General features: G+C 35.8%; 1 protein-coding gene across 1 annotated transcript; it reads left to right on the forward strand.

The window, feature by feature from the left end:
- Nucleotides 1–84: 84 nt before the first annotated feature.
- On the forward strand, nucleotides 85–11,119 carry LOC117329262 (hsc70-interacting protein-like; the record flags this gene model as incomplete). The annotated part of the gene is given in 7 exon segments (XM_033887123.1): nucleotides 85–173; nucleotides 4,338–4,460; nucleotides 6,227–6,284; nucleotides 6,822–6,921; nucleotides 8,638–8,775; nucleotides 10,055–10,139; nucleotides 11,009–11,119. Coding segments are annotated over 6 exon segments (608 nt in total), but the record flags the coding sequence as incomplete, so codon positions are not given.
- Between the last annotated feature and the right edge of the window lie 1,145 nt (nucleotides 11,120–12,264).

Consider the following 12,264-nt stretch of genomic DNA (forward strand, 5'->3'; position numbering starts at 1 on the left):
TTAATACTTTAAAATGTTTTTAAAATGTTAAATGATAAAAACGAAACAAGATATTTTTATTTGTATAAGGGGCATTGTTTTAAAGTACTTCCTCCGCCAGGGAACGAGGTTACTATTACTGGAAAATTCTGTTGGCGTCACTCACGTGCGTGGCTGTAAAGTGAAAGCAGAAGGTAAAGCTTTGACGTAAATGTGTTGACAGTTTATATACCACACCAGAAGACACTTGGTGTGCCGTGTTCATTGTTAGAATAGGGAATTGTATGATTCACATATTAGTACGGGCTTGTATTTTTTTGTAAATTTATGCTGCAATTTTGGCCAAGGGGGACAATTTTGCTGCATGCTAACTATTGCAGTAATAGGCATGTACTCATGGAACCGTTTATACATATCTTACGGCGACAGTTGTTAATTTCTGTTCTGTATTAGTGTGTTACAAATCATTCCAACATCCATTATCCACACGTATTGATTTTGAGAGAATGCATGTACATGTTGAACATGGAGGCGTGAAATAACACTTACCTTGCATATATGGAAGAAGTTATTTAAAAAACCATGTAAAAAGCAGAAAACCCAAAACTACTTCAGCAACAGAGTGGTGTTAAAGTGGAACTCGCTACCAGAATGTGTGGTTTCAGCCCCGTCAGTAAATAGCTTTAAGGACAGGTTAAACAAGCACTGGCGTAATCACCCCCTGAAATTTGAACCCTCGTTCAACTAACCTGGAACAGGAAGATCAGAAATAACACAATAAGTACATGTAGAATGTTCGAGTTCCAATCCAGCTCCACTGGGTAACTACGTCATAAGTATCCCACAAACTGTGTATACAATATAACCATAGTAGAACTATTGGACTATCAGTTAACCGATAAATGTATATAGTAGTAACGTCTACCTTTCTCAGTAAGACATACCCCAGTTTTTTATGACCAACTTCGACAATATACTCTGAGTATACATTTTGTATTTTAGAACTTTTTAAGTGAACATATAATTTTGTGATTATTAAGTGTGTGTGCAACCAGAACGAAGTCGCGAAAGACAATCATTAGCTGTGGGAAAACGTCAAGATACATCAAAGAAGTCAAATATAAGACTTATATTGATGTCTTCCAGTGATTCAGATGGATAGATGAGATATTTATTTACCTCAAAACACCCATTTACTACGATGGTATATCGGGGCCAGAGGAAACTCAGGCTAAATGGTAGGATGCTTGCCTTGAGAGCAAAAGGTTGTTAGCTTGAAGACTGGCATTGCAAGGGCAGGGCATTTTCCATTACTTCCTTCTATTACAGCAGAGACTTGTATATGTGATATACAAGTCTCTGATTACAGCAAGCCTAAATACAAGTCATGTTTGTATATATATTAAAATGATTTGCTGTATGGCACAATTTTATTTTTTATTTATTTTATTTCTATTCAAATCACCCTGCGTCTGTGGTCCGTCGTCTTTCTCAAATTTCATATGTAGGTTCCCCTTGGTGTCTAGTTATGCATATTGCATTTTGAGACCAATCGGAAAACAACATGGCTGACAGGCAGCCATCTTGGATTTTGACAATTGAAGTTTGTTATCGCTATTTCTCAGAAAGTACTGAAGTGATCTTTCTCAAATTTCATATGTAGGCTCCCCTTGGTGCCTAGTTATGCATATTGCATTTTGAGACCAATCGGAAAACAACATGGCCGACAGGCAGCCATCTTGTATTTTGAATTTTTGAATTCGGATTTCATATATAGGTTCCCCTTGTTTGAAAAGTACTAGAAGGATGTTTCTCAATTTACACAGATTAGTAAGAGGAAGGGAAAAATAGAGAAAAGATCAATCTGACATTGAACCTATAAAGATCGTTCAATGGTGGGCGCCAAGATCCCTCTGGGATCTCTTGTTTGAAGCAGCTAGCTAAAGTCTTCGGTTTGGTCAAATGGGCAGATCAAGCCATTCGATCAGGCTATGAATCAAAATGATGGCAATTAAATCAGAAAAGAAATTATCTTTTTAGCCCACCATCATCAGATGGTGGGCTATTCAAATCGCCCTGCGTCCGTGGTCCGTCGTCCGTCCCTCCGTCCGTCCGTCCGTCCCTCCGTCCGTCCGTCCGTAAACAATTCTTGTTATCGCTATTTCTCAGAAAGTACAGAAGGGATCTTTCTCAAATTTCATATATAGGTTCCCCTTGGTGCCTAGTTATGCATATTGCATTTTGAGACCTATTGGAAAACAACATGGCCGACAGGCAGCCATCTTGGATTTTGACAATTGAAGTTTGTTATCGCTATTTCTCAGAAAGTACTGAAGGGATCTTTCTCCAATTTCATACATAGGTTCCCCTTGGTGCCTAGTTGTGCATATTGCATTTTGAGACCAATCGAAAAACAACATGGCCGACAGGCAGCCATCTTGGATTTTGACAATTGAAGTTTGTTATCGCTATTTCTCTGAAAGTACTGAAGGGATCTTTCTCCAATTTCATACATAGGTTCCCCTTGATGCCTAGTTATGCATATTGCATTTTTAGACCTATCGGAAAACAACATGGCCGACAGGCAGCCATCTTGGATTTTGACAATTGAAGTTTGTTATCACTATTTCTTAGAAAGCAATGAAGGGATCTTTCTCAAATTTCATATGTAGGTTCCTCTTGGTGCCTAGTTATGCATATTGCATTTTGACACCAATCGGAAAACAACATGGCCGACAGGCAGCCATCTTGGATTTTGACAATTGAAGTTAATTGTTATCACTATTTCTCAGAAAGTACTGAAGGGATCTTTCTCAAATTTTATATGTAGGTTCCCCTTGGTGCCTAGTTATGCATATTGCATTTTGAGATCAATCGGAAAACAACATGGCTGACAGGCAGCCATCTTGGATTTTGACAATTGAAGTTTGTTATTGCTATTTCTCAGAAAGCACTGAAGGGATCTTTCTCAAATTTCATATGTAGGTTCCTCCTAGTGCCTAGTTATGCATATTGCATTTTGACACCAATCGGAATACAACATGGCCGACAGGCAGCCATCTTGGATTTTGACAATTGAAGTTTGTTATCGCTATTTGTCAGAAGGTACTGAAGGGATCTTTCTCAAATTTCATATTTAGGTTCCCCTTGGTGCCTAGTTATGCATATTGCAGGCAGCCATCTTGGATTTTGACAATTGAAGTTTGTTATCGCTATTTCTCAGAAAGTACTGAAGGGATCTTTCTCCAATTTCATACATAGGTTCCCCTTGGTGCCTAGTTGTGCATATTGCATTTTGAGACCAATCGAAAAACAACATGGCCGACAGGCAGCCATCTTGGATTTTGACAATTGAAGTTTGTTATCGCTATTTCTCAGAAAGTACTGAAGGGATCTTTCTCCAATTTCATATGTAGGTTCCCCTCGGTGCCTAGTTATGCATATTGCATTTTGAGACCAATCGGAAAACAACATGGCCGACAGGCAGCCATCTTGGATTTTGACAATTGAAGTTTGTTATCACTATTTGTCAGAAGGTACTGAAGGGATCTTTCTCAAATTTCATGGTCCCTGGTGTTGCATTTTGGGACCAATCCAAAAACAACATGGCCGACAGACAGCCATTATCGCTAAATCTTAAATTTTATATATAGGTTCCCCTTGTTTGAAAAGTACTAGAGGGCTGTTTCTGAATTTACACAGATTAGTAAGACTTAGAGGAAGGGAAAAGTAGAGAAAAGATCAATCTGACATGGAACCTATAAAGATCATTCAATGGTGGGCGCCAAGATCCCTCTGGGATCTCTTGTTTTTTTTAACATTCCTTTGTGAATCTGCATGTAACTAGTAAAAAAATTGAAGTGGCAGGTTGAGGAGATACCTGCTGATTGTTACCCGCTACATGCTGCAAGATGCTCCGTCAGCTAATTGACAGTACAGTGGAAGATGTATATGTTACACTAGCTGCATTTAGTAAATGTAGAAATCAGAGGTTTTCCTTATCCTGTCATTTTGTGAATACTAAAGCAGTCAAAACAAAGCTTGACCTTGTTGTTGATTGTCTGCCCAAATGATAATAATGAGTAATTGTGTCCCCTATATAGTTAGCTATTACTGAAAAACGTTTTGGCCACAATGTTGGTATATGATGCATGACACAGCACTTGGTGACATTTATCATGGTATTATATGTATACATTTTAGTTACAAGAGCTTATGAATGATCTCTGAGTATTGGAACATTATATCCTTCTTTCCATTTAGATAAAGAGATTTGATTAAAATTTTCCATTGAGCTCCCATAGACAGAGGTACTAAATTTTCATATAAACTAGTTGGTATGTTTGGCTTATCTCCAGAATCAAGATGAGTCTACCAGCCAAGGAGCTGCAACTCCTGCGGGCATTTGTACAGATGGTTAAAGAAAATGCAAGTATCCTGTACAGCCCCGACCTAAAGTTTTTCAAGGATTGGTTGGAAAGGTATGTACATGTTCATTATGTATGTAGGTAAGATCCATAAAGATGTATTCAATTATTTGTCCCTTACCATGAAACCGGGGAACTGTAGGTTTCTTCCTCGTCACTCAATCTGTCTGTCTGTCCGTCTTGTCAGTTTTGCACGCTTTTCTCAGCCATGCTTCAAGATGTATTGGTGAAAATTGGTATGTAACTTTAGTATGTGTAGCTACAAATCATGTTTGAGTTTCAAGGTTTTTGGGTCAAGGTCACTGTTACTATTTTTAGGTCACCTGAGATGAAGTTTCTAGTGACCTATTCTAATCGCCTTTTGTCCATTGTCCATCCATAAACAATTTGCATTTTCGACTTCTTCTCCAAAACCATAGAACCAAATTCAATGAAATTTGGCAGGAAGCTTCTATGGCTAAAAGTCAACCAAAATTGTGAATTATATGGTCCTCACCCCCCTAAGGCCTGAGAGGCGGGGCCAAAAGGGTCAAAGTGGCTAAAATTTCAAAAATCTTCTTCTCTACTCTCAGATATGGTGGAATCAAACACTCTTCATAGATGGAAGGGTCTTAAGGTGCTTTACCAAAATTGACCCTGGGGTCTCACGTTTGCCCCTGAGGAGGGGGTAAATTTACTATAGTTTATATAGGGAAATCACTTTTTTGACTATTATTTGTTGGATTTCTATTAGAATTCATTCTAACTTGGTTAACATTGTCAGCTTGGGATGGCAGTTTCATGGTATGTGCACATGTTGGCCCTGACTGACCCCCATGGAGCTGATTGGTGGCGCTAAAAAGGGTCAAATTGACTGAAATTTCAAAAAAAAATTCTTCTCTACTCTCAGATATGGTGGAATCGAATATTCTTCATAGATGTAAGGGTCTTATAAGGTGCTGTACCAAGATTGTGAATCTCATGTCCCTGGGGTCTCATGTTTGCCCATGGGGAGGGGTAAACTTTACTCTTGTTTATAAAGGGAAATCACATTTTTGACTATGATTTGTTGGATTTCAATTGAAATTCATTCTTACTTGGTTAACATTATCATCTCTGGATGGTAGTTTGATGGTACATGTATATGTACATATTGGCCTTGACTGCCCCAAAGGGGCTGATGGGCGGGGCAAAAAAAGGGTCAAATTGACTAGGTAGAACAAATACTCTTCATAGATGGAAGGGTCTTAAGGTGCTTTACCAAAAATGTGAATTTCATGACCCTTGGGTCTCACATTTGCCCCTGGGGAGTGGGTAAACTTTACTTTTGTTTATATAAAGAAATCACATTTTTCACTATCATTTAATTGATTTCTATTGGAATTCATTCTAACTTGGTTAACATTATCAGCATGGGATGACCGTTTGATGATATGCACATGTTGGCCCTGACTGAAACAGGTCAGTTTAATTAACTGAAATATTTCAAATCTCAGGTGACTGTTAAGGCCCATGGGCCTCTTGATAGTAGTTGCCAGGAGGGGACGCGTATTGCTTTAGCAATACCCAGGCCTAGCATGTTTGTTTATGATAGAACTGTACTTGTCTCTAAAGCAGATCATTTGATAAACTATACATTAATGTCAAGAACATAATTGTGATTACTGGATATGCATTTATGCAAGTTTTGTAAGCTTGGTTTAGCTACAATATTAAAACTTTATTGGTTGAAGTTTCATCTCGAAATTCTTTTCTTTAAGGCTACTGAGGCTTTGCCTTTGTCAATGTTTTTTTTCTCCATTTATGGTGTTGTAATAATATGAAAATAAAATTCTTTTCAGTATGAATGCCACCTTACCAAAAAAACCAGAAAGTCCCCCAGAACCAGAGAAATCTGAGGTAAATCAATAGAAATGAAATTTGTTAGTCTGAGTAAGTTCAATGTTATAAGTTTTTAGACTTCTTTTTAGTTGCCTAGATAGTAAGGAGAGGACAGTGTTTAAAAAAAAAAAATCATCCATAAGTGTGCATGTCAAGTCTGTTTTGGAGTGAATTAAGCATTGTGCTGCTGGGTTATGGTAGTCATAGTCAATATAAATGACATTGCTTTTCAAAACAAAATATTTTGAGGTGCCAAGGTACATATCAGAGAATGATAATTCAATGCTTATTTTATAAGCCCTACTACACCTTTCACAAACTTTAAAAAATGTTGTATTGTAAAAGTTAATCAAATTGTCAATATTTCTAATATAATTTTCAAAAAAAAAAAATTTGCAAAATGGTTTCACTTTATTTTTGAACCCATCACTTCATTAAGTTGCTTTTTGGGCTTAAATACAGTTTTCTGAAAAATACAAATTTGGTTCTAGAATGTTTTAATGTAGCGGAAGTGAAGGAAATTTATTGGTATTTATATGTTAACCTTTGTTTTAGTCCCCAGAACCAGAAGAGATGCCTACATCCGCCCCAGAACCAGCTCCTGAGCCAGCCCCTGAGCCAGAGGAAGAGCCTGAGAGTGAGGAGAGTGACTTAGGTAAATATTCTGTAGCATAGTGGTTAAGGGTCATCTATATAGCAGAATAATGTTGAATTTCAAACACGAATAAATATCTTAAAATTTGCACAAAAATAGTCATGTAATATACCAAAATGTTTGTTTGGACATGTAGTGTCTTCAAATCACAAATAATTTGTTGTAGATGCTAACAATTTCTTCTATAGAGTTACTTTGTGGTAAGTTGTAGCATGGAATAATTGTAAGTCACAAAAATAACCAAACCTGAAAAATAGCCCAGCTGTCATGCTCACAAGTGTCTATAGCACAGGGTAGGAGCATTTTTTTGACCGGATTTGACTTTATGTTCGTATAAACACATATTTTGTTTTGACCTTGAAATGCAAATGGCGGCTGTGGATGATATTACACAAATATGGCATAAAGGGAGACATTTCAGCCTATATCATACTTTTAAGACATCTGATTATAGTAAGAATGAACTTTTTAAGACAAATTGTCAAACTGGTGAGTTTTGGGCCTTTTTCAGAAATATATATCTTTTACCTCAAACTCAACGAATGAACATTTTTTCCTAAAAACAGTCTTCCTGCCATGTCTAGAGTTCTCTTTGATATTTAATATGAGCAATTTTGACGTTTGAAATACCTTCTTATATGCCATAATTGTGTGATATTATTCACAACCGCCATTTGCATTTCAAGGTCTAAATAAAAGCAGTGTTAATACATATCATAAAGTCTAATCTAGTCAAACCATTGCTCCTATTTTGTGCTTTAGACCCTTGTTAGCAGAACAACATGACTGTTTTGCACAATAAATGCGATACAAATGAGTTAATTATGTCCCTCTGAAACATGCATTTTTCTCATGTTTTGTTGAAATTTACGAACTACTGAACAAATTAAATGTCAACAGCAAGGCCCACAGTTTGACATGATACATATCAAAATTTTATCAAGTTACTTCTATTACATTGTACCCTAGTAGGGATGCATAGCCTTGTAAAATATCAACTGGTTTGGCTGGATTTGCTGTTTAGATGCCCCTTAATAGCATTTTCTTCAAGTTAGTAAGTATCATAGTGTAGACTTCAGTATATCACAACCAGTATTGGATTTTTTTTTTGTCTTAACTTTAATCAAGCTGAGGTGGTAAAAAGTGTGCAAGTAATTCAGCTACTCTGTAGCGAAGTCATTTCAGCTATTTTGTGCAGAAATCTATTTGGCTACACTTTAAAACTTGTCCACTTAGTATACGTGTCAATCACCCCAAATTACGAAGGGTAGCCCCGGAAAATCATTAAAATATGCCAGATATGCCAAAGTAGACAGTTCTAAACTGGGAAGAAGGGATCCATAAACTCTTGAATAGGGACAGGCAGGATATAAATTAGTTAACAAACTCACTAGAGTTTGATGATGTGTTCTACAAAGCCCTAAATTTATAGAATTATACATGACACATATAATCTATTTATAGAATAGGACATTACAGATATAATCTATTTATAGAATTAGACACGATATATAATCTATTGATAGAATCAGACATGACAGATATAATCTATTTATAGAATTATACATTACAGATATAATCTATTTATAGAATTAGACATGGCAGATATAACCTATTTATCGAATTAGACACGATACATAATCTATTTATAGAATTATACATTGCAGATATAATCTATTTATAGAATTAGACATGGTAGATATGATCTATTTATAGAATTAGACACGACGGATGTGATAGAGGATAATGATGACGAACTGCCAGAGTATGGAGATGAGTCCATTGAGGTTACTGAAGAGATGATGGATGCGGCTAATGACAAAAGGTCAGAAGCCATGGCAGTAATGTCTGACGGTAAGCTATCATTATTTTGAATAATTTTGATTTTCTTATTAAGAGTTGTGTCATCAACTACCGAATAACACATACAGTTGAACCTGTATTAAGCGACCACTCAAGGGAAGTTGAAAAACGGTCTCTTAATGGAGAGTGGTCTCTTAATAGAGATGGTATCTAATATTTAATAAATGTTCATAAGCTTTTTATTCGCTTTATAAATTGGCAATAATGATTTATAATATATATGAAAAATGAACCACCACTTTGAATAAAACAAAACATTTTTTTATTTTTTTGTGTATCTTTTTTTTTAATAATTATTACTGTGCTAATTTTTCATCACTATATGTATTTTTGAAATTCTTTCAGCATAGCAAAATACATCGATTTAACATGAGAAATATGTTTCATTGGTTAATTAGATTACTTTCAAATTATTTATATATTTTTTTTAATTCCTGAAATCTTGGTCCAGATTTCCGCTCCGATTATTATTTACATTCCTGCATTTCCTGCTTTAAAAACGGCGACTTTTTCACTGGCAAATATGTTTTAATGTCTCAAAAAAGATAACAAATCACGATTTAACAGTAAGTTAACTGTTTATGCATTCCTTCTTTGTTATATTTCGCATGCAAATTGATATATCGTATATAAAACGTCTGAAAATCGTCAGAATTCCAGACGGTCACTTCGCCTCATCTCCCGTCCTTTTGCACGAAAAGTAAAACTACTTGGGTGTTATTAAAGCGAAAATGGTAATGTAAGGCATTTTGGAGACTTCTGGTCGCTTATTGGAGAGTTATTTTTGTCACGGGAACGAAAAATTGTGGTCGCTGGTCGCGTAAACAGAGGGTCGCTTAATAGAGTTAAAATATATAGCGAAAACGCTCGGGAGGAATTGAAATGGTCGCTTAGAACAGAGGGTCGCTAAATAGAGATGGTCGTTTGGACAGATTCGACTGTACTAAGTCAGTACCAACTGAAACAAAATATATTTTGTAGACATTATTTTGTGATTTCGATACGGCTAATATTTAATGAGGCTAATCTGATTTGATAAATTGATGGGCTGTTTGGTTTTGGATGATAACTAAATCAATATTTAGGCCATGATATAAAACCAGAGACATAACATGTCAACAGCGCTCTGCAATAAATCAGACCATTGAATGTGTTGGGGCTCACTGTTTTTACACACACAGTATATATATATGTAGTACTTTTACTATCCAAGCTCTTGACTCTTGTTTTGAAGCTTTAGTGATTCTGAATTTTAATCTTTTCTTGATAGGTAAATTTGATGAAGCTGTTGAGAAATTTACAGAAGCTATCAAGTCCAACCCAATGTCTGCTCTTCTTTATGCCAAGAGGGCCAGGTAAGTCTAGTAGATATGACACTACATTTAAACATGTCTTACAACAGACAAATACTTACATGGTAGTAAATTACTTGTCAATAAACTTGTTTCTGACAGGAACGATCAGCTTAGGCCTGGTTTGTTTGTACTTGTCACATTTTCCCAGTATATCATAGATTCTTTCACCTATACCAATCATAAAGTAGATGATCTGAAAACTTGTCACCATGTAGTATGGAATTTATTAGAATTGTTTAATAATTTTATATGTCACTCACTTAGTATAAGATTCTATTTAACAAATAACTCTTATCTATGAGAATACAAATAAAAACTTTCAAATTAAGTTCTATTTAAGATAGGCAGAGACAATTGTGTGACACTTAAGCAATGAACAGTGGTTTTAATGGTGTTATAGTCGATATGGCAGCAACCTTAACGGGTTCCCATGCTACATTTGCCCACCATACATCTTGCTGCCATATCGACTATAACAACATTAAAACCTCTGTTCAATACTTATATTTATATTATCCTACCATTTTCTTCAACTTTGAAAAAACTAAACCAATACAAAGTCCCACCTTTTTTAATGTCACATGACCCACTGGGTGTTATAGCTTGAGGCACTGGGTGTTATAGGCGTATGGTGGCAACTGCCTCTTAGCATTGTGTCAATGGGGAAATGCGGAGCAAATGTAAATATATATTTATGACAACGTCTTAAATTATTGATGACATCACAATTTTGTTATTACTCATAGGTCTTAAGATGTTTATGACAGTCGTATTACATTGTAGAATTGATGAGTTATGTGATAGAAATTGTTTCAGTACATGAGTATGTTCTTTGTAATTGTAATTTGAGGCTATGTATATTGTTTCAGCATTTATATCAAAATGAAGAAACCAAAGAAAGCTATACATGACTGTACTAAGGCGATATCTCTAAATCCTGACTCGGCCCAGCCCTACAAATGGAGAGGCAATGCCAACAAGTATGTATACCATTATAGATAGGAACACTATGGATTTGGTTGTATTGTGGTTCATTGTTTGTGTGTGAAAATAGCAAAAAAATAAACACTCCAAATTTTCCTTGAAAAGTATTTGGCTTGGTAATTTTCATATCTTGTTTTAAAATACAATTTACCAATTTTGTTATTACAAAACTGCAAGGCATGTACATGTATTTATTTCAACAATCGGTGTATTTACGTAAAGATGTGATGAATTGTGTTTTTTACCAGAGTCATTGTGCTGTATTGATTCTGTTGGTGATTAATGTGTTATATGTTGTTGACAGGATGCTGGGGAAGTATGAAGAGGCCTATCATGACCTCACTATGGCCTGTAAACTGGACTTCGACGATTTGGCCGACGAACTTTTGCATGCTGTGAAGCCTAATGTTAGTAAAATTATCAAACAAATGTGAAAAAAGAACTATATAACTATGTATTAAATGGAGAGGCTTTATGCAATAAAAAAAATAACCATATCAGGAAGGAAAAATAAATCAAGACGCCAATAATTCTTGTACCACATTTATAAAGCATTTTATTGGAGGAAAAACATTTTTGGTTTTTAGCTCATTTGCCTTCTGGCAAATGAGCTTATGCTGTGGCACAGCGTGTGTCGTCCGGCCTCCATCCGTCGGTCCGGCATCAACTTTTCCTTTTAAACAACTTCTTCTCAATAACCAAGAGGCCCAGAGACCTAATATTATGCATGTAGCATACTGGGATGAAGGGCTACCAAGTTTGTTCATATGAATAAAGTTTACCTTCATCCATGGTCACAGGGGTCAAATAGGCTGAGGGTTTCCAAATTTGTTCAAATGAATGACCTTGACTTACATTCAAGGTCACAGGGGTTGAATAGGCTTAAATTTTTAATGACTTCCCAATAACCAGGAGTCCCAGTGAGTTGATATTGGGTCTGTAGCCTTCTAGGGTGAAGGGCTACAAAGTTTATTCAAATGAATGACCTCGACCATAATTTAATTAAGAGTTAAATTGGCCAATATATTTAAAAGACACCTTTTCAATTAACTGAGAATCTGAGATCTGGTCTCTGATACACTTGTTCTTAATTGTGTTTATGTATTAGAATGATTACTAGATAAAGGTGTGCGATTTGGGC

The sequence above is a fragment of the Pecten maximus genome, chromosome 6 (assembly GCF_902652985.1).
Source record: "Pecten maximus chromosome 6, xPecMax1.1, whole genome shotgun sequence".
Taxonomy (NCBI): domain Eukaryota; kingdom Metazoa; phylum Mollusca; class Bivalvia; order Pectinida; family Pectinidae; genus Pecten; species Pecten maximus.